This window comes from Typha angustifolia, chromosome 11 (genome assembly GCF_048772165.1).
Source record: "Typha angustifolia cultivar Huaian chromosome 11, ASM4877216v1, whole genome shotgun sequence".
NCBI classification, from domain to species: Eukaryota; Viridiplantae; Streptophyta; class Magnoliopsida; order Poales; family Typhaceae; genus Typha; species Typha angustifolia.
This window is the reverse complement of record NC_133249.1, coordinates 8746331-8770261: the sequence shown is the minus strand read 5'-3', so window position 1 is coordinate 8770261 and position 23931 is coordinate 8746331. Positions and strand designations below refer to the sequence as shown.

Here is a 23931-nt window from a genome sequence, read left to right as displayed (position 1 = left end):
GGCATCAAGTCCAGAACCTGAGTTGGAATCTCGGACCTGTGTGAGGTTTGGGGCAACCTTTCTTCTGGAGTATACCTGAGAAAATCTTTGTAAAGAAGAATGAGGTAGTATGGGTTCAGAAGTGGGCTGTGATAATTTAGGAGTTGTTGGTTCTACAGTTTGAGTTGGTTCAAGAGTCTGAGTTGGTCCCTGAGGAAGGTTACTAGGTCTAAATGATTCAAAGTCCTCACAAGACTCAAATGGACTATCTTCCCTTGATAAACTCTCCCCCTGAAGATAGGACTTAGAGAATAAGGGTTTATGTTCTGTAAATGTAACATCAGTTGAGATGTAATATTTCCTAGAAGATAGATGATAGCATTTATACCCCTTTTGAGTTGGGGAATACCCTAGGAAGACACACTTGGTAGCTCTAGGATCTAGTTTGCTTCTGTTTGGACCATGAACGTGAACAAAAGCAGTACACCCAAACATTTTAGATATGAGACCATTTGATGTTTTGAAGTGAGGATAAAAATTGTTCAGAATTTCGACTGAACTTTTATTTCCTAACACATGTGAAGGAATTCTATTGATCATATGTGTGGCATTAAGAACAGCTTTCCCCCAATAAGATTTTGGGACATTTCCTTGAAACAATAGAGCGTGAGTTGTATTTAAGAGATGCCCATTTTTTCTCTCAGCAACCCCATTTTGCTGAGATGTATTGGTACAAGAGGAATCATGAATTATACCCTGTGACTGGAAGAAAGGAGATAACACTTGATTAAAGTAATCCCTAGCATTATCAGTTCTAAAGCCTTTGATTTTAACCCCAAAATGAGTTTGGATCATGGAGTGAAAATTAGGAATAACAGTACTGATATCAGATTTGTGTTTAAGAAGGAAAAGCCAAGTTACTTGTGTACAATCATCAATCAAAGTTACAAACCAACGAGCACCAGAAATGTTAGACACAGGAGAAAGACCCCATATATTAGAGTGAATTAAGTGAAAGGGATGAGAACTTCTTTTATTACTGATAGGATAAGGTACACGAGTGTGTTTAGCCAATTGACAAATATCACTTTGAAATTCAGTACCATCTAACCCTTGAAACAACTGAGAAAACATGACTTTTAGAACTCTAAAGGATACATGTCCCAGACGCAAATGATGGAGCCAAATGGCATCCTTATTTGAAGAACTAAGAAAAGAACTGGCAGATTACTTTTAGTTTAATGAATTGGCTCAAAGTAGTATAGGTCAGCCCTTTCCTTAGCAAGTCCAATCATCCTCCCCGAGTCCTGTTCCTGAAACACACAATCAGAGGAAGAAAATTTGGCATGACATATCAGATCACGTGTTAGCATTTTTAATGGAAATGAGGCTAGCTGAAAGTTTGGGCACATGCAGGACATTCTTAAGGATCATAGTAGGAGAGAGAGAGATATCTCCTGTTCCTGCAACAGTTACCATGGATCCATTGGCTACAATAATCATTCTGCTACTGCGACATGGAGTATAAGTGTGAAAAAACTAAGATACTGGGGTCATGTGGTCTGTGGCTCCTAAATCCATTATCCAAAAATTTATAGGAACAATTTTAGAAGCATTCATGCACAGAGAGAGGGTGATCACCTGTTAGAGCCAAATTGCAGGATCCTGAAGGCTTCTCAAGCGATCCCAATAGACTCCTTAACTTCTCCATTTCCTCCTTGCTGAACTTCTCAATGCTAAATATGTACCTGGGGTCTCTGTTGCATCCCATGACCTCCCCATTCCCTATTTGGTGGTTTACCTTGTAGTTTCCAACATGTCTCCCTGGTGTGTCTTGGTTTCTATAATAAGAGCACACCAGATGATCCTTTTTCTCCCTCACTTGTGGCTCTCTGGCAGAAACCTTTGGTAGATCAACTCTTAGTTTCTCCTGGTGATTTGTTTTCACAATCAGGGCTGAATGTGCCACTATTGAGCATTCAAGCATGACACTCCTGCTGCTCTCTTCTCCTCTGATTCTAGAGATGGTCTCTTCAAGAGATAATGTGTTCTCTTTCCCAATAATTTGAACCCTAACTTGGTCAAACTCAAGGTTCAATCCTACTAAGAAGTCATAAATTTTGTCCTTCTCAATGAAGTTCCTCAATGTGGTGGCATCTTCATGACACCTATCAATCACCCTATAGTGATCCAACTCTTGCCACAGATTTTGTAGAATGTTTGCATATTCCATGACATTCTTATCTCTTTGCTTAGTGGCTTCAGTTTTGACTTTGATCTCATACACTTGAGCATCATCACAAGCCTTTGAATATGTATTGTGGATGAATGTCTAGATCTCCTTTGCTGTGTTTAACAACATGCAATATCACTAATATTGGGTTCCATTGAGTCCCACAGCCATGACATGATCATGGACTTGATGCAAAACATGGTGGAGAAAAAGAGATAGAGGAAAAAATAAAAGGAAGAAAGGAATGTGGTTTCACACCTCCACCCTAAAAATGATTTTACACTAATTTTCTCAAAAGAGTAAAGTCAAATAATCTTCATTAATCTCAAAAAAAAATATAATGGGTCTATATATAGACTTATAATGGAATTAAGCAGAAGACACCCTAAATATAAAATAAACAAAAGACACCATAAATAAATAAAAAATACAAAATCGATCACAACCAAATCCCTATAGGGGAGATCATTAACTGTCGATGCCTCTTACGCTGGTACACACACTATCGAATTCTATCAGTGATGTCTGCATCATCCTCCCCAAGTGGGAGAGAATTTGACACAGTCGAATGTGCTGCCCTGTTGCTCTCATACTACTCTAAAATATCAGGTTGATGCCTCTCTAAATTATGGCGATCAAGCCACGTATCATCATATGTAGGTCATCCTTCCCAACATACTAGATACTATTAGGTTCTACATTTTTCTAGTTGAAATAATCTCATCATCTAAAATTTTATCAAATTCGTCTACTGTGTTAGGTGAAATATTGGGAAGTGGAGGTAAAGAGACCTTTCATAAATAGGCTCACTAGCTAGTGGGTTATCTGGGGTAAAATTTAGATCTTTATAAGCTATTAGATCCTCAATATTAAAAGTAGAACTGATGTCGAAATCATTTGGTAGATTTAGAACAAAAGCATTATTATTGATTTCCTTGAGAATTTTAAAAGGTCCAGCATTTCGTGCATGCAACAGTTTAACATTTCCAGGGGAGAACTGTTTCAGACGTAATCGAACCATCACATAGTCTCCAATATTAAATTCCTTGAATCTCCTTAGATCAGCTCGAATTTTATAATTGACATTATTTTGAGCAATTCTATTACTGATTTTTTATGCAAGTCATTAATATGTGATGCGAATGCATATACCGATTTAGACAACCTATGATAATAGGTTGTAGGAATGAGATCTATAGATTGTCTAGGTTTGTAACTATATACTACCTCAGTAGGGCTTATGGACCTATTGACTTATTAATAGAATTATTATATGTAAATTCAGCGGTTGACAGTTTTTGATTCCAATCTTGTAGATTCTCGCTGACAAGAATCTTCAGTATATCCCTCCTATTGACTACTTTAGTTTGCCCGTTAGTTTGTGGGTGGAAAGAGGTTAAATACTGAATCTTGGTCCTATTTTATGCCATATGATTTTCCAAAAATAGCTAGTGAATTTCATATCCCTATCTAACACAATAGTTTTTGAGAGCCTGTGTAGCCTAATGATTTTATCAAAATAGAGTTTGACAACTCGAAAAGCTTCAAAAATTCAAAAACAGGATATAAAGTGGGCTATCTTTGAAAATCGATCCACTACCACAAGAATAGGATCGTGCTTTCAAGTAGTTTTTAGAAATTCAAGTACAAAATCCATACTAATATTCTGTCAAGGACAGTTAGGAACAGGTAAAGGTGTGTACAATCTCGTATTAAGCTTTCGCTGCTTAGCGAGTTGACATGTGTGACATTGCCTAACAAGTCTCATAACATCTCTTTTAAGGCTTGGCCAGAAAAATCGATGTTCCGTAGCTTCAATAGTTTTCACATATCCAAAATATTCTACTAGACCTCTAGCATGCAATTCCCAAATTAAAAATTCCCTTAAAGTGTCAAAGCTATGGGCATGTTTGATAGTCAGTTAGATCCTCAGTAGTTTGGATTGGATCAAGGATATGTCTGAAATTCGAAATGTTAGGTTTGCTACCATGAAATTGACTGGGCAAACAAATCAATACTGGAGTAATGTTAAGACTCTTTGTAAGATTAGGGGTGAACTACCAATTGAAATTTGGGCTAATATGAAAAATAAGCTAAAACGTAAATATCTTTCACATTCTTATTACCCTAAATTACTAGACAGATGAAACTGACTTATGCAAGGAAGTAGGTTAGCTAAGGATTACATTGCAGCTTTTGATGAGCTGTTAGTTTGGTGCAACGTGATTAAATCGAAAATCCCTATGCGAATCTTGTCAAAATTTAGGGTTGACCTGCGTGAAGATTTGAGAAGTGAACTATTTGCTCGTAACATAACTCTGGAAAAAGCCTACAGTTTAGTTCAAAACTAAGAGGAGTTCAGATCTAGCCTCATCTCAAGGAGTTATGAAACGAGACCTCAGAATCATAAGTTCTCCATAGGTTCTCATCAATCCAAATATGCCAATTAATCCTATAATCGATCTGCTCCTAGCCCTTCACAAAACAAGGTAGAATATAAGAGTAAGAGCATTGAGAAAGACTTTTCTAAGATTAATCCCCGAGTCAAATACTATAAGTGTCAAGGCTATGGGCATGTTGTTGCAAAATGTGCAAGTCCATATAAAATTAGCTTAATTGAGAAACCCTTTAAAGAAGACCCTAAATAAAATTTTGATGGATATGTTCACCATGTAGATGGGGAAGAAGATTTTGAAGACGAAAAGGAAGAAACCACTCTAGGATGCCTGAGATACAAACTCCACAAGATTATATGTTGTTAGATAATGATGCGGACATCACTAATAGGACTTGATAGTGTGTGTACCAACGCAGAAGGCGTCGACGGTTGATGATCCCCCTATAGGAATTTGGTTATTGATCGATTTTGTATTCTTTATTTATTGAGGGTGTCTTTTGCTTATTTTTTATTTATAGTGTTTTTTGTTTATTTCTATTGTAGGTCGATATATAAACCCGTTGTATTTTCTTTTGAGGTTAATGAAGATTATTTGACTTTGCTCCTTGGAGAAAATTGGTGTGAGACCATTTTTTGGATGGAGGTGTGAAACCCCATTCCTTTCCTCTCTTTGTTTTTTCTTCCATATCTTTTTCTCCACCATGTTTTGCACCAAATCTTCTTCATCCCAAGCCACAAAGGCTTGATCTATTGTGTTTGGCCCTTTTCCAAGCAATTGATTAAGTTTTCCTTTGCCTTTGAGATAGGTACGAACCATCTGGGACCATTTGAGGTAGTTTTTTTTTGTCCATTGAGCCTATTAGAGGCTTGGATGTTTTGCAGGTCTCCAATCTTCTGAATAACATTATATTCTTCAGAAGATTTGTTTGAAATAGAAGATTTGTTTGAAATAGAAGAATTTGTTGTAGACATGATGAAGGCAATGAAGGCTGTCTAAGTGCGTGCAATGAAGGCTAGATAATTAGGTGTAGCAGCAATGAAAGCTGCTTTTAGAAAGATGGGGAGCTATGAAGGCTTAAACAGAGAGAATATGGTCTTCAGAAAGAAACCCTACAGCTCTGATACCATGTTAAGAAAGAATATGAAAGGAATAAATTTCTATATCTTTCTGTGAGGACTACAGCCTGAATATATAATAGTTTAACATGAGATATCTATGGAAACTAAATCATTCCTATAAACTGCTTGCTATTTAATCTAATCCCTTGATTTAAGGGATTCTTATCCTACCAATTTATAGCCAAGGACAGCTAATTATAGCTAATTACTTCAACACAAATACTGACATTTTCATTGGTTTAATTCTTGATCTTGATCTTTTATTGAGTTTTGTTTATTAATTAAATTAACAACACATCCTTTTTGCATCAAAAGCATCGTATGATGTCAATACCTTGAATTGGTTCCTTTTCCTCGAGTTAGAAGCTTGATCACAAGTGTTTTTTTCATGGATGGCCGTGCCGGCGGCGTACCGGCACGTGGCACAAGGGGTGCCGTACGGCACCCCTCATAATAACTTCGCCGCTCACCATTGACCTCGTCGTCGAGCTACCCATCGCCGATCGCCGCTCGTTGTCGCCATCGCCGCCGCTTCGTCGGATGCCCTAAGCCCGAGAGAGAAGAGATTGAGAGTGAGAGAGAGAGAGAGAGTGAGAGAGAGAGAGAGAGAGATCCAAATCCGGATCCGCAACTTAAGTTTTAACCCCCCCCTCAGATCCAAATCCAGATCCGCAACTTAAGTTTTAACCCCTCTCTCTCTCTCTCTCTCTCTCTCTCGCTAGGGCATCTGACGAAGCGATGGTGATGGCGAGCGGCAATCGGCGAGCAATGGCGACGGCAACTGCAAAGGCGAAGGTGAGTATCTCTTACCTTTTTCTCTCCTCTTACGGCAGTGCCATGCCGTGCACGGCCATCGTTGGTTTCTTTTTTGTTTATCTTCTCACACCTAGTTTCAGGATCTATTCCAGTTATTTTCTTAAACATTAGTGTGGAATTTTCACTGAAGTAGGAGCTTTACTAAGTAAATTTATTTACATTGATTATATCAACTTGGTTATAGAGACCATTTCTTATTACATTACTAAAAGGTTAAACTCTACAAGGTCTCCTAATATCACCAAACTGCATTTTATAACCTCCCTATCCAAAGTTTCAAGTATAGGTTTTTCTTTTTTTTCAACTAGCCTCTTGAATTTCTTCTTTGGCATTTATTGTAGTTTCAATAGATTATAGTACTTCCATTAGCTGGAGGTCATCAAGTCTTACAAAATTTCTAGAAGACTAAAAGACCAGTGGCATTGCAAGAACCACCAAAGCATGTCACACCCCAATTTTGGGATTTTGATGACTGTGAATTCCGAGGATATAACCTAAAAACATCATGAAGCCCTTTCTAAATATCAAATCCTATGTGGACTGTGATACAACGGATGTGTACTTTGTCTTTAGAATCATCAGTAATTTGCCTCTTTCATTCCTGTAAAATAATGGTATTTAAAGAATAAATCAATATAATAAAGGGTTGATGCTCACATCTCTCTGATAGGCCTCTTGCATTCTTGTAACATATTGATACTTAGTCTAGGCACTAAACTAGTCTCACTATAGTGCAAGAGCACAAGTACTTCTAACCAACGATGGCTGTGCCACAGGCACGGACCGTGTCGACCATCGGTCGGCATGTGCCGCGACACTTGTCGGCTGTGCCGTAAGAGGAGAGAAAAAAAAAAGATACTTACCTTCACCTTCTCCTTCGTCGTCGCAGTTTGCTGATCACTATTGCTGTTGCCGTCGCCGTTGCCCGAGCATGTCGGGTGCCCTAGCCCGTGGGAGAAGGAGAGACCGAGAGAGAGAGAGAAATTGAGAATGCAAGTTGCGGATCCAGATTCGCATCCGCAACTTAAGTTTTAACCAATCTCTCTCTCACTCTCTCTCGGTCCTTCTCACTCGAGCTAGGGCACCCGACGGCGACGGCAATTGGCAATGGGTAGCTTGACAACGAGGTCGATGGCGAGAGCGGAACTATTAGGAGGGGTGTCGTGCGGCACCCGTCGTGCCATGTGCCGGTACGCCACCGGCACGGCAAGTGCTGACTGGCACGCCCCGTGCTGGTCGGTACGGCTATCCATGCTTCTAATGATAGAATAATCTACAGGTGATACATGATGTAACATCCATTTACTCTATTATTCACTCAACCTATTAGAGAAAGACATGACATAACATCTTTTTTTTTTTCCTTCAATATTATAGTGTTCTAGCATAGTAGCATATTTTTCTCGCTTTCGTCTTTAGATTTTGGATCTACTTCTTTATTCTAAATTTTGAGTTTATTATCTGATACAATGTTTGATCTGATGTATTTTGGCAGAAGCTATTTATGAGAAAACTTGGTACCCATGTTAAGCCATCCAGGTGCTGATATTTATTATATAATATTGTTGCAGGTGTCCTATGGTGCTGGTTCTAGACATTCTACTTTCAATTCATGTCCTTCAGGAAGAAGGTTTCGTGGTGTTGCTCGCATTTTGAAGTCACAAGGAAGAAAAGATTTCTGTGTTTTGACTTCTACCTCTGGCAAAGCCAACAAGTGGGCTAGTGTCTCAAGAGACAGGAAGGGTTTTGCAGGTTCTTTCCGTTCTCTAGTTAGGTCTACTAACAGGCACGTTTCCAACTTCGTTCCAAATGATCTGCATGATCAATCACATAGCAAATTTGGGAATCCTAAAGAAGTGCTTGTGATTATTAATCCTCATTCTGGACATGGTTGTTCATCTGAAGTTTTCCACCGACAAGTGGAACCGATGTTTAAGGTGAATTAACATATCTGAACAAAGTTCTGCAAGCATTTCTTATTTAGGATAGAAGCACAAAACTTTGATCAGTGGTCTTCACTCCTTGTGATGCTTTGTCCCTACTTATCATGTGATGCTTCTTTCCAATTGCGGAAGTTCTTGTATTTGTTTTTAGGGGTTCATTAGCATTTCTCTTCTTAAAAAAGTCAGTTAATCATGCTTATTAATATTAGCAAGGATTCTCTTGTCACTGGCACTGTGCATGACAGCCGCCGACACTGGCCCCATGTGGACCAACACAGACATAATGTTAGATTTACCCCTTTTTTATTTGGATTTCCTTTCACTATTTTGGAGTGATAAATACTCTTATGTGATTTTAAAGATGTTTGGAGAAATGAAGATAATGATGGCATTACACACGTGGGCACATGCACAAATGCATGTGTTTATGTAATGCCATAATTATTTTTAGTGCTCCATACGTCTCACAAAATGAGAGTGTTTATCACTCCAAAATTGTGAAAGAAAATCCAAATAAAATAGGGTGTCCTCAGTGCTCCACAATACTAAATTTCTTTTATAGAATTTAATACATTCCTTTTGCCACTTTTATATGCTTCCTTCTTTGTACCAATAGGAACAATCTCTGATCAATTTTGTAGCTCTGCCTTGCATGCATGATATTATATCCTTCAACTGCTAGTCTCATGTTACTCAAATAGCATCAAACAGAAAGCAGTAGAATCCGGATAAGATGGGGATAAAATGCGACAGGTTTGGACATGTCTTGAAGAATCAACAAAAATTGTCATGCAAAAGCTAGCTGATGGTGGTGCTTATGCTTGAAATGTCTAGAAGTTGTTTCTAATGATAGAGTTGGGCTAGAAGACTCATGAATCATGATGGGGCCATATTTCAAATTGAACAAACCAAAGATACAATGCACTAGTAACTGTAGCATTCTGGGAATGAGAAAAGAAGATACCTTGGTTTTAAAAAAATGTCTAAAGATATAGTGGTCCTTACTCCATTTGGAAAGAGCATATTTGTAATACCCATTCTCTTTGGTCATGTGCATGCCACGAGCCCACACGTCACGTGCGACACTCAAGACAACTCGGTTGGTTGCCGACAATCAAATACATCCTATATTAATACTATAATTTATTTACAATTATCTAAACTATGAATATCATCACTCGTATCGAAGTAAAACTGTAATATTTTATTAGTAATCCTGACAAGGCCCATTCAGGTCACAACATATTATCAAGAGCACACTATTATTACATATATAATCACATATATATGCATATTGGTATAACTGCTCAAAATCTAATTTAAATTAACTACAAAAGATAAAATGAATAATTAATAAAAAAAAGGAAAAATGACAAAATCTCACTGCTACAGTGGTGATCAGCTATGTTGAAGCAGAGAGGAAGATGAAAAAGAGAGAAGAGAAGAGGGGATCTAGGCCAGGGGGGGGGGTGCCTAGCCATTGATGGCCACTCATTTATCACTCGCGGCTCAATTTTCGGCAAACCCGAGCTCTAGAGTGAGAGAGAGAGAGGAAAAGAAAAGAGAGGAGAGCTCATCAGCAAGGGAGTTTTGGCAACGGCGTTTCTTGACGGGGATGCAAGGTGGGGAGAGCTAGCGGAGTAACGGAGATCCAAGGTGGCGAGAGCTAGTGGAGTAGCTAGAAAGAGAGGAAAAGAGAAAGAGAAAGAGAGTGAGAGAGGAGAGAGAGCGTGGAGGGTGGGTGTGTTGGCGGGGAGGGGGGGGGGGGGGGGGGGTGGTGATGTGGGGTAACGGTAAAATTGGAGGTTGGTTGATCCCACCTCCCGATGGCCACAACCAGGCTGCGGTTAGTGATGGGGTGCGTGACACTCCCACGTGTCATTACCAATAAAACTCACTTTCTATTTTCTTCTAACCCTAGGTTATTAAATTGTCCTTCACCTCTTATAAAATTTCAATCTTGAAATTTACATACCTAAACAAATCTGGAAATTTAGATTAGATCTCATCCTCACATTCTCGAGATGCCTTTTCTACGACATGGTTTCTCCGTAATAATTTTACTAGGGGTATGACCTAGGTTCAAAGTACCTTTACAAGGACTTTTGTAGGCTGCCCTTTATATGATAGATTTTGCTAAAGTTGAACTGTTTCATAATGAATTAAATGTGAAGGATTTGGTATGTACTTCCTTAACACTGATGCATGAAACAAATTATGTATTTGAGCCAAATCGAATAATAAAGCCACTTTGCAAGCTACAGGCCCAACCTGTTCATGAATCTCATAAGGCTCTATGTATCTAGGACTTTGGTTTTCTTTCTTTCCAAAACGAAGCACATTCTTCCAACTTGAAACCCTTAAGAATACATTGTCTCCAACTTGAAATTTCAGATCATATCTCCTCATATCAACATAACTCTTCTATTTACTTTGTGTCACCTTCATATGATCTTTAATCTTTTCAACTCTTGTTTGCACCAACACTAAGTTTTCAATCTTCTGTGCTCCAACTTCATCCTAATGAATTGGCGATCTACATTTTCCACCGTACAAGGCTTCATAGGAAGACACACCAATACTAGCATGATAACTATTGTTGTAGGCAAATTCTATCAGTGGCAAATATCTATCCGAACCTAAACTAAAATCAATTATACAAGCTTTTAACAAAGCCTCTAATGATTGAATGGTATGCTTAGATTGATCATCTGCCTATTGATGGTAGGCTATGCCAAGTTGCAATTTTATCCCAATAGACAAATAAAATTGTTTTTAGAATTTAGACACAAACCAGGGATCTCTATCTGAAGTGTTCCCGACAAAAACTTCAAGGTTAGCAAAGATTTCATCTCTAAATAAGGTGGTTAACTTTTCAATCGAATCAATAGTTCTAAAGGTAAAAAGTGAGCTAATTTGGTTAATCTATAATAATCTCCCAAATTGCATTCTTTTCTTTTTGTGTATTTGGGAAACCTATTGCCCACTTTCATTCATGAATTTCTAAAGCTTGCAATGTACTTCTAGGCCTTTGATGCTCAATCTTGACTTGTTGACAAATTAAACATTCATCAACAAATTCCCTAATATTTTTTTTTTCATTTCTTCCCACAAGAATTGCTTCTTCAAGTTGATGCATATCATAAGCAAAAGTATGCGCTTTATCAAAAATTATTTGCTAAGTTATTTACCGCTCAGGATTGGCCAAAACGGATCGAGATTGGCCAATCCATAGTCGAAACCAGTTTGTTTCGGCCAGGTATCGGCCGATTCTACAAGATATGGGCTCTCCCTTCCTTTTTTCTCACTCCATCTCTCTTCTCTCTCTATTTTTTTTTATTTCGTCTCTCACCAATGCTCCCTTTCTCTCATTTCTCTCTACTCTCCCTCTAGCGTCTCTCTTCTTCCTCTCTTTTCCCCAATCTCTTTCTTTGTCTGTCTCTCTCTCTCCTTCAATCTCTGTTACTGTAGCAGAAAATCTGCTGCAGTAACAAATAGTGAGATAGAGAGACGAAAGAGAGAGCGGAGAGTGAGAAATAGAGAGGGAGGAAGAGATTGAGAGGGAAAGAGAAAGGAGAGAAGAAATGAAAAAAAAATCAGGGAAAAAAATTACCTTGCGACAGTAAGAGAGAGAAAGAGGAGGGAGATAGAAGAAATAAAAAAATTGTCTTATGGTAATAAGAGAGAAGAAATGAAAGAAAATTAGAAAAAAGTAAATTTGCCTTGACAATAAAGAAAGAGAGGAAAAGAGAGAAGGGGAAAGAGAAAGGAGACCTAACTCGGTATTCATCAAAGTTTTGAATAAATTAATGTAAATTTTAGTTTTAGACTTCATATGTAAATAATTATTTTTTTTATCTTTTTTTTTCTAACTTTTAGAAATTTTCTCATATTTTTAAATAATATTTAGAATTTATATGATTAAAAAGATAGTCCAATCTACGGGCGGCCGATACAGCCGATATAATCAATACGACCGATACTTATTGTTTTTCTGGATGGTTGATCCTGATCTCGATACTGAGTTTTGAAACTTTGGAATATACAATCTGCCTTTATATCATAGTATCCTAATAAAGTATTTAGAGAATTTTGGTTGACTAGAATTCTGCGCCTGATTGACAATTTGAGTAGTTTTTGATTCAGTTTTCTGAGTAGCAGTAAGTCTATCCAGCAATATTGGTTTAATAGTAAATAGTGCTAGCAACCCAACATCACTACCTTTGATCAATTGGAACATCAAGTTTTTGTAGATCTTTAAATATTATGGGTTGTTGAGTAATCATATATGCTAAATTTCCAGCTGATTTTTGACCTAAGGTATATGCAACTAATTTGCATTCTCTGAATGATAATTTATTGTACAGTCAAATCATTCACTAATTCCAACCACCTCTTTTGCCTCAAATTGAGTTCCTTTTGAGTAAACAAGTTTTTAAAGATCTTATGACCTATAAAATCTCATAAGACTCATATTTCTCCCATATAGATAACATTACTATATTTTTAAAACAAACACAACAGCAGCCAACTCCAAATTATGTGCAGGATAATTCTGCTCATAATCTTTCAACTATTTGATGTGGCAGCGGCATAGTGGGAGGTGGGCTTGGTCTGACCTCTAGGTGCCCTCGGCAAGTGGCGTGGCTGACTTTAGGAGAGCGTGGTGCTCCCATGCAACCCCTGTTCATGCAGTTGGGCACGTGTGGCTAGCTATGTCGTGCCCAATAACAGTCATTCTTTTCTTTATTCTAGGTTATTATAATATTGCTGATCCAGATAATTTTATCATATAAGCTTTTTCCTGTACCAATTTACTGGATTAAATTACATTTAAATGGATGAGTTAGTCAAAGAAGTTTATTTTACTTTGAGTTAGTCAAATAAGTTTATTTTACTCTCCTTTTTTTGTGACAAATTTTTTTTCACTTTTTCTAGCAATAGCATTCTTGATTTGGAATTGGAGGGTTTAAAAGGGAATCTCTTCCCCTCAGTTTCAAAACTGTCACTGCCAAAATGAATGTAACTTTCTACTACTAGGTTGTGCTTATGAGCAAATCTTTTCGAAGAAAAATCACTTCATCTGGTGTTAGACTTTTCATTAATTGTGACATGGGGCCTGTAAATTTCCTTAGGCGTAAAGTTCTTTCCCTACCTGAAAATTATACTTTTATATTCTTTTATTTTTCGGAATACAACTTGCTCATGTTTCCCTTTTACTTTTAATATTGGACCATAGGGTTATAGGCCACTAATACATTTAGCTTTTGTTAAATTTCTAACGTTTACAGTTTTCATCAGTCAACTTGTTAATTTATGCTGTTCGTTGTTGCAGCTTGCAGGTTTCAAGATGGAAGTCATTGAAACCACATCTGCTGAGCACGCAAAAGTTCTTGCTTCTACTATTGACTTTAGCACATGTAGTGATGGTAAATGTCAAACAGTAAGTATATCACCCTGCCGTTTTATTTTGTTACTGAATTGTTTTCAGTGAACATGCAGGAATTATATGTGTTGGAGGTGATGGGGTTGTTAATGAGGTAAGATTGTTCTCTACTGAGTCTTATTTTTAAATTTCTGACGGTATAACTGTTTGGAAAATATCTGAAGAATGACATTTATTTTGAAACGGGTAACATTTTTTCGGCTTAGGGCATGTGCAATTAATGACATTTTGGGAAGAATTATGAGACTTACATTCTTAACTATGAGAAATTTTTTACCTTTTGATCCTAAAAAGAGTAGTGAGGAAGCAGATAAAACAGAAATTTATCTGTTTGGGTAAATTCTGGGCGGACAGAGTGGATCATGTTATCTTTCCTCATTTATCCTGGCCCTTGTCTTTCCTATTATACTTTAGAAACTGACATTGAGGTAAATAAAGTTGTAAATACTTTAAGGAAGCTTGGCCGAGAATCAAACCGCTGAACTTTAGCAATCTTCCAAGAGATAACATGCAAAGAAATGCAATAGACTACTTTAAGTAGAGTACCTAAAAGGAACGATCTTATCTTCCTCCCTTGTCTCATTGGGAATAACATTAGGCATATTACAGCTAGTCTAAATAAATTATACAATACATATTACTTCATCTATTATTTATGTCCTATTGCTTATATATATGACAGTTGATCCTTGATATAGTACTTTCTATCGCTATTATTAGCTCCTTTGTCATTTCAAATTGCTTGGATGAGTTATCTAACAAGTTAGTTTTAGATGATATATGTGAAGTATTTTATGAATTTCAGCATGAGAAGTTTTTTTCGGATATTGATTTGATAATCTATATATGTATAATATACTTTTGGTCAGGTGCTTAATGGTTTACTTAGTAGAGATGCTTGGGGGAAAGCAATTTCACCGCCAATTGGTATCATTCCTTCTGGTTCTGACAATTCACTTGTTTGGAGTGTTCTTGGTGTCAGAGATCCAGTTTCTGCTGCAAAGATTATAGTTAAGGTAATTATGATGTGTATCTAAATTCCCAAAATACATGCAAAGTACATATCAAGGATGATGTATCAACTCTTTTGCAATACATGTGCTTTTGACTAAACAAATATTCACTGTAATAATATCTAAGATTTCATTCTTCTGAATTTCTGTTCTGATTTTTGGAGTCATCAGTGCAATTTAAGGCTCTCAGCCAGTACAATACATCAAACCTGTAAGGAGGGATGCTGGGCACTTAGGTGAAGATAGGGGACATTTGGGCACTTTTCTTTAGCAACCAAAATCTCTCGACAGCTATCATTGAAGTTGATAGGCAACTCTGAATAACATGATAAATTCTAAATGTCGATGTGGAAAATTTCCTATAGCAAATATAAGTTGGCAATGTTATGATTTGTAACCATGCAAATTGCTATTGCTAATAGGTATGCTTACATGGAGATAAAGGCATGTATAGAAATACTAGATCAATATCAGTCACAGTGTACCATATTTTGCATCTACTGATACTAGGTTAGGATGATTCTCTGTCATTGCTTTTGGACTTAACCGATGTTAGGATTTTTTTAGATATTGTTTATGCATCTTTTAAACATCATATTATATCTCCTGCCCACATTCTCCTTTTCTTGAAATTTTTAGTTCAGGCATTCTTCTTCTTAGATGTAGTTGATGACCAGGAATTACACAGGCATAACAAGTTGTGACTGAATATATGGTTGTGTACTTACATAATATTTTTATGCATAAAAGTTTTGCACAATTGGTAGCTTTAAACTATGTTTAATCATGGTTGTCAGTATTCAAGATTTTTTCTGTTTACTTATACTATGTGTTGGTTTCTTTAGGGGGGTTGTACAGATATAGATGTTTTTGCTGTCAAATGGATCCAGGCTGGGATTTCTCACTTTGGCATGACTGCTTCATACTTTGGTTTCTTAAGTGATGGTATGGTAACTAGATTTCCTTTGCCCAAGGATATTAAGATTGATGTAAATTTAACTTGTGCTGAATTTTGTTGACCTTACTTCATGAAAAGTTTATTGACTTGCAAGTTGTCTCTACTCTATATTCTGATCATTAGTTGTGATGTCTATCCTCATGATCCATCAAGCAGAATATCTTTCTGAAATCTGGAAAGAGAGATATCTATAGAACTGGAAAGCAACATACCAAACCATAAAAATATTTGGGTTGTCGAGTATGACAAAAGAAGGGCAGCCAACATCTAAGAGTGAGTTCATGTGCTTGTTTTGTCTTTGAGTATGTATTGTGTCAGAAAAGAGAGTGAGTATACTATATGGAAATTTATAAAGGGAAAAAGATGGAAAGGTTCCCTGTTTCGGATGAGGTTTTGGCTTTCTACTTCTTAGAGCAACTCCAACCGGGCTCCAAATCCTAAATTTGGAGCCCGGTTGAGCTCTAATGGGGCTCTAAACCTAGCTCCAAATTTGAAACTAGGAATAGTGGAGCCATGAAAATAGAACTAGGCTCCATTTATCATATCAACTTTTTGAAAATGCCAAAATTGCCCAATAATTATTATATTCAATAATTTTAATTCCATTTGTATCTTTTATTAAATAATTTAGTTAGTTAAACTGAGTATATAATTAGTTTTACTAATCGGTTTTTAACAAAAATAATACTATCGGAAAGGTCTCATCGAGACCTTTAAAATGAGTCTAATATTAAATTATTTTTGAGTTAATTTTAATTTTAATTTTTTTATTATTTATAAAAATGAGTCTAATATTAAATTATTTTTGAGTTAATATAAATTTAAATTTTATTATTATTTATAAAAATGAGTCTAATAAATTATGTATCCTAAAATATAATTACTCAAAATTATTCCCAATGTAAATATGAAAAATTAAAATACATTAGATATGAAATACATCAAGCATGAAATACATTAAAAATGAAATACATCAAATAAAAATTACATTAAAATTTATATTCCTTCATTCTCATGCCTCTGCCATAAGTGTTCAATTAGTGCATTTCGAAGCTCAAAATGAGTCTCTCTATCTTGGATCTTCCTATGTCGAACAAGGAATCGTTGAAATCGTTCATCATCACTGGAAGTTGAGTCTACAATAGTATCGGGTTCCTCGTCCCATTCATCATCTATAGTTATATTGTGTAGTATCACACAAGCAATCATGATGTCGTGTAATACTCGTTCATCCCAAAATCGTGCTGGTTCTTTAATAATGGCAAATCGTGTTGGTCCTCTAATTAAAAAATTAGTAATTTATAATTACTTCTAAAACTATTGAATATTAGTTTTATTTTAAAGATTTCAATGAGAGTTTTCTAACCATATATTTTTTATTAAAAAATAATAACGCTAAGATGATCTATTAAGTAATTTAAAATAACTAATATAATAATATATACTATATTATTATTTTAATATATATGTAGCCCGGTGCATTGGAGTGCACACCGGGCTCTTGCTCCATTTTTGGCTCCATATTTGGAGCCTTTGCATTGGAGATGTGCAGCCCAATCTTGCTGACATAGGTACTTATTATCTTGCTTTTGCATGTCGTTTGGCCTGTGTCAAGGGTTCCCCATGTCCCATTATGGTTTGAGTTTGAGTCACGGAGACAACCTCTCTTGTGGTTTAATGTTTACTCATCTTTCTAGGCCCTGTGGGAACTCTGAGCATTGAATACCCTTTTTTGCCTCTAACTTTGGTATTTGATTTGTCATTCCCTTTCATGACAATTTTGATTTTCATCTTGTGTAAGATAATAAACCTTGGGCTACTGGTTGATGGTCTCAGATGAACTATGGAGGTCAATATAGTATCATACTCTCATGTCACAAAACCTAGGTAATAGGGTTGCTATTACAGGAGAGAAAAAGCAGATGATAATAGAACATAATGATTTATGAGTCAATTATCCTACATCTTCAGGCAAGTAAAGTTCAGAAGCTTTGCTTTAACATGAAGATGTTAAGACAATGATCAAATAAAGTTTCGCTTTTTATTTAGACTACCAAGTTCTAGAAAGTTGTCAACACTAGACTGCCATAATGGAACATGGAGTATCATGAACAAGCTTTACTTTAGTTACTGCTTGGTTAATCATATTTATAGCAGCTAGTCAATTAGGCAATGCCTTCTACTAACTTTGCTTGAGAGAAACATGATGTTGATGCAAATCATGGATTTATGAACAAAGTCAAGAATATAATTCTTGGGTCATTCTGCTGACAAGCATACATGATGGTAAACATCAGACAAGGGCCTAAAAATTGTTCAGAAACCAAGTAGATGAATAAAGGAAGATCTTAATCAAGAGGATTCGTTTTGTTGGTATGCTCTTTTTCTTTTGTCATGGCACTGAAAGTTTAAAGAGAGAACTAGGAGCAGATAGGGAATTTGAAAAAGAAAATTAGCGTCAGCATTGTTGCTTCACTTCATTCTCTTAGTTTCAATATAGATAAAGAGGACCTCTGCAAATTGGTTGGTTGTTTTTTTAAATTGATTAAAACTGTAATAACAATTATCAAATATGTATGTTATGCCATTTTTTGGCTTTCTAAGTAATATGTTATGCTTCCTGCACTGCCATAGTTGAATGTGAATCACATTTGGTACATGATATCTAAAGTTAATTTATGCTATATCTTAATTCCTTTGATCTGTAATGCAGATCTTCTTTCCTGTTAATGTTTTTCTGCAGTTCTAGAACTTTCTGAGAAATTTAGGCAGCAGTTTGGCCCTCTTCGTTATTTCATTGCTGGTCTTCTAAAATTTCTCTCCTTACCTGAGTACAGCTTCAAGTTGGAATATCTTCCGTTTACAACAGAAGAGTCAAAAGAAGGTAATGTTTTAGAAGATAAACATGAACTTAGTATGTCAGATACACATCCACGTATAATGAAGTCAAACAGACAAAGCAATAACCCCAGGCGCTTGAGGGTGTCTACCACACACACTCATGGCCTACATTCTAAAGACTTATTGTCAGGAAAAAGCAATTCTGGGGCTGATTCAGAAGTTGTCAGCTCCAACCATCACTTGTCAGTTGCCACTAGTAGTCCATCAATATACAGCTCGCAGGTGAATGAAAATGATCTTAGGTGTTGTTCAGAAACTGCAGTATCAAATGACGATAAAAACATCTCATCAGTATCCCTGGATACAGGGTTCATGTGGAATGCTGAGGCAAACTTGGATACTGAACAATACTGTAATTTCAAGCCTAACTGGGAGGCTGAAAGTCCTGCACGGCTGCTAGAGAAACCTAATGACCTTGAAGTTGGTACAGTTGAGAATGAGAAATTAGAAGAGAAGTGGGTGGTTAAGGAAGGGAAATTTCTTGGCATATTGATCTGCAACCATTCTTGTAGAACTATGCAAAGTTTGACTTCTCAGCATGTTGTGCCGGAAGCCAATTATGATGACAGCAGTTTGGACTTGCTGTTGGTCCATGGAAGTGGGAGATTGAGATTATTGAGATTTTTTATCTCCTTACAGTTTGGTCAACATCTTCAACTGCCCTATGTTGAATATATTAAGGTATTTCTTGTTCTCCATTTATTCCTCTTCTTTTATTCTGAAGGTGGTGTCAAAACCAATTGATAGTGCCGTCCTAGTTATTGGAATCTTGAATTTTACCATGCATCCATTCTTCCTAGTGAAGGAGAAACATGGAACCATGTTATGCATATTCTTTAAGACTGTTGCATGTATTTTCCAATTGACTGCATCTTACTTTTCCTTAAGACTAATTAGAATATTTTTTACTCATTGTAGCTATTTCAATTTTTAGGAAAAATTACACTTTATCCCCTTGTGGTTTGACATAATCTCACAAAACTACAATATACTTTCAAACTTAAGCATGTAACCTCATATGGTCTTGACTAAATTACAACCATTATTTTTTTTATCATATTTGACCAAATCAGAGATTGAATTTGAAGATCTTCGTTTAAGATAAAATTGTAGAGAGTTGGATATGCTTTATAACACATCTAAAATAATACTGATCAAATTTCAAATAAAAAAACTATGACAAATATATCAAATGATAAAGTATATTTTTGTCATATCTTTGTCATCTCATATCCTATTAGTATTATTTTATAGGTTCTAAGTATCGAAATCAGAATTGGAATTGGGATCAACTGTTTGAAAAGAATGATATGTATCGGCCATATTAGCGGTATCAGTAATATCGGCTGTTTGTATCGGTCTGTAATTTAAAATAATTTTTAAAATACAGAAATTTTTTAAAATTTTAGAAAAAATAATAATAAAATATAAATATACATTATTTATATGTAAAGCCTAAAAACTAAAAAAATAAAGGCTATTTTCTCAATCTCTATATCGCCCTCGTTTTGTCACTCTCCTTTTCACATAATAAAAAAAATTCTTACTTTCTCTCTTACTAATTCTCTCCTCTTATTAAATTCTCTCTCACTAACTCTCTCTTATCAAATTCTCTTCTACTAACTTTCTCTTATCAAACTCTCTCCACCACTAACTCTCTCTCCTACTACTTCTCTCTCTATCTAACTCTCTCTCTTAAACTCTCCCTTATCCTCTCCCTCTCCCTCTCTCTCACTGACTCCCACAAACTCTTTTCCTCCCTCTAATTCTCTCTTTCTTCCTCTTTCTCTTTCCCTCTCTCTCACCCCTTCTCTATCTCTCTCATCCGTACTTGTCGGCGGGATTGCCAATCTCGACCCAAAATGGATCGGATGTCGGTCGATTTGATCAAGACTGGATTTGCCCTAGGATCAGAATCCACCAAAACTAGAATCCATGATTATTTTATATACATTGAAAAGTTTATTTAATTTTCTACAACTTTATCTCGAATAAGGATTTTCAAATTCGATCTCTATTATAGTCAAATACGATGGAAATTATATTGGTTACACTCTAGTTAACACCATATGAGGGTTAAGTATTTAAGTTGAAAATGCACGGAGATTTTGTGAAATTGAGCTAATAAACCACAAGATGGTAAAATACAATTAACCCTAATTTTTAAAATTAACCAATTTTGTTTCAGCAAACTAATTCTCAAGTTGGCAATGCTCTTTTCTAGTTGTTTCACAAAACCCAATGGACTTATTGACAAATGACTTTAAACCAGCAAGATGAAAGTCCCTCATTCCTCAGAAGAACAAGCATACTGATCAATGAGTATAAGCCCCCTCTGTATTTGGTCCATTAATTCAATCTTATCATTCTTTTTTAATTTCCACTCTTCTTTTTCTACAATTTTGTTAAGTCTTGGACAAATCTCAATCTTGACTTATTAATCAAGATCCTGCCACATGAAAGCCTTGCCACCCTCATCTTTTGTTCTATTATGCAGTTTGTAGATTTGATCTGATCTGCTGCTGACCGGTCCCACCAGCCACTACTTACTTTCCCATGGCTAAAAGGAATCTCTAACCTTGAAAAAACATTGAAATCACTGTTCATCTGAAACAGCCCTATTTGAAGGCCAAGACTTGATGCCTAGCAGATCCCATTAACTTGTAACAGATCAGCCCCCACCAGCTCTTAGTTGTGGGAGTATTCATCTGACATTGAACCTTATTACCAAATCACTGTGATGCAAAATCACAAAAAAGATTCCCACTAAATTCTAAATTCTTTTCTTTATTGCTTTTATTTGTCTCAATTTGGTGTAAAAACATTCTCTATGCATGCCCTTAATCTGGATTTTCCTCAAAGCTACATATTTTACATTCACATTACTGGTCCAGACTTTTTAACTACCTGTTTTAAATTATATAATAGTCATATTTATCTGTATTGGTGCAAACAAATCAAGGGAGCTGATGACTTAGGTTATCTTCATATCTTGTATTATTTGTGTAGATATAAGAAAGACTGACAGCTAGTAGTACAAACTCAATAATAGTTGCTTCTTTTTTCCCCCACTCACATGTGTAAATATTCAACCACATATACATAGATATATATGTGCTGTAGTCTTTGTGCAAGCATTCTCAGATCCACAACTTCCTCTCAGCGGTGATATGCAATTTGCACCAGCCTCATGATTTTTGTTTAAAGCAGTTACATTACTGATAGATCCATTACTCCTTATGTTTGCTAGCTTTAGTTAACCTTGATCCAATGTTAATTATGTGTCATTGTTGCAGGTGAAATCTGCGAAGATTAAGCCAACTGAAAATACTCACAACGGGTGCGGCATCGATGGGGAACTTCTTTGTGTAAATGAACAAGCTATATGCTCCATCATCCCAAAACAATTCAGGCTGCTTGGCCGTCCTGTTGATCATAAATAATTGCAACGAACTAAGAGTTTTACACAACATTCACTTCACTAGGATTCACAAATTACATCACCTACCTTCTTTTCTTCTTTTCCTTGGGGTATCTATATGTTTCAACGATTACCAGCATGATGAACGGGATCGTTTCTCTACATTGGAGTATCTCTTGCTCCTTCTGGCGCATTGGTATGGTCCAAGTTATTCCAAGAATCCATGTAATTAGTGCATTTTAATATCCATTTTACTTATTACTTTTTCAAGAAAAATGTCCATGCATCTTCATAGTGTCTTCTTGGTCCATTTACAAGCCTTCCTTTGTGAATATCAATACATTCATGCATGATGCTAGGGTCTCTGACCTGTTAAGCAATGGTTGCTAGTATGTGGCCTAGGCGGAGAATGCCTTTGGCCACACGCCAAGCAATTATCCCTTTGGAGGATAAATGGATTTGGTGGCCAGACCTGAGAAGGAGGGGGCACTGCTAAGTCTATTTATTCTTACTTAAGGCCCAAAAATGAGTTAAAAGAGACTGAATAGAAAATGTCATGGAAGCTAAAAGTCAATAAGAGTGAAAGCTGTCATTTAAATAGTCCTTTGGGGAAAATTGTCTACCAAAATGCTTCTCCATAACTTACACATTATGCTTGTTGATCTATGCCCAATTTGTGGCCTATGGGATGAGACAGCAGAACACCTTATCTATAATTGCCATTTTGTGATAGAGGTATGGGAGGTCATTGCTCAAACCTCGGTGTTTCTTTTACTCTGGGTGCGGGCAAACAGCCTGAATGGTTGTTGAATACTATGATAGGTTAGCAAAACCTCCTAGCACAGGAAAGAATTGGCACCTCTCATCATAGTTCTTCCCCCTGCGATCATTTGTATCCTCCTTTTAATTAACCCATAGCTGCCATTGCAGCTGTCCTTTTAACCAAAAAAAAAGACTTCTTGGTTCATTTCCTATGTTCATAGCGACAAATTGTTTCCTTTTTCCCAATTGTCAGAAACATCTGTATCCCATGCAAATTATTATTATTTTACAATATATTTAGCTGTTGAAGATTAATATTTACTATTATCGCTGGGAAAGTTTCGCATTTCCGAAATGTCGAGTAATTTTCAATTCCTTCACTTTGCAGTACAGCATCCCAATACATACTTGCTTTTATGAGCTTACTGCATTTGAGATATGCAATTCAGCTTCTGAGGACAGTGAGGAAAATCAAAAGTTATGTTTTTTATTTAGAGGATATTTTTCACATTGCATGTCATCCCATCTTGGAGAAATGATTGCAATCTTGTTAAAGAATACTGCGGGAATTAGTGCCTCAAAGAAAAAATTTCTTCCTTCCTTTTCTTTCCATCAAACTTTCCCGCAGATCATTATTAAGCATCTACCAAGCCTTGTGAACTTTGGGTTAATGTTTGTATCTAAACTGTGCAGTAATTTGATTACTAGGACAACCATTTGCAAAGTTCAATTCATGTCTCTATGAGGAGATGATCTCCAAAGTATAAGTACATTGAAAGAAAAAGACCTTGGCGCTTTCCCCTTGAATTTTTCCAGAATTGATAGTAAACTCGCAAATCCATGCCAATGACATCTTATCCCCTCGAATTTGAAGTCAGAAATATCTATAAAACGCTCTTGAGGAAGACTGAAGAGGAACATCAAGGAAGCTGATCAAACTGA

At 36.3% G+C, this 23931-nt stretch overlaps 1 protein-coding gene across 2 annotated transcripts in view; it reads left to right on the top strand.

Moving 5' to 3' along the window:
• Positions 1-22537, top strand: part of LOC140771332 (sphingoid long-chain bases kinase 1-like) — a 30710-nt gene extending 8173 nt beyond the window's left edge. The window contains exons 2-8 of one of the 2 annotated variants that reach the window (XM_073112821.1): positions 8117-8482; positions 13824-13917; positions 13991-14028; positions 14804-14950; positions 15793-15892; positions 18649-19487; positions 22103-22537. In XM_073112821.1, coding sequence (XP_072968922.1) covers positions 8117-8482; positions 13824-13917; positions 13991-14028; positions 14804-14950; positions 15793-15892; positions 18649-19487; positions 22103-22249 — 1731 coding nt within the window. In that variant the 3' untranslated portion in view covers positions 22250-22537. Of the gene's footprint in view, positions 1-8116; positions 8483-13823; positions 13918-13990; positions 14029-14803; positions 14951-15792; positions 15893-18648; positions 19488-22102 lie in introns of those variants that run through there. The other variant, XM_073112822.1, reaches the window with a different exon arrangement.
• The last annotated feature ends 1394 nt before the right edge of the window (positions 22538-23931 follow it).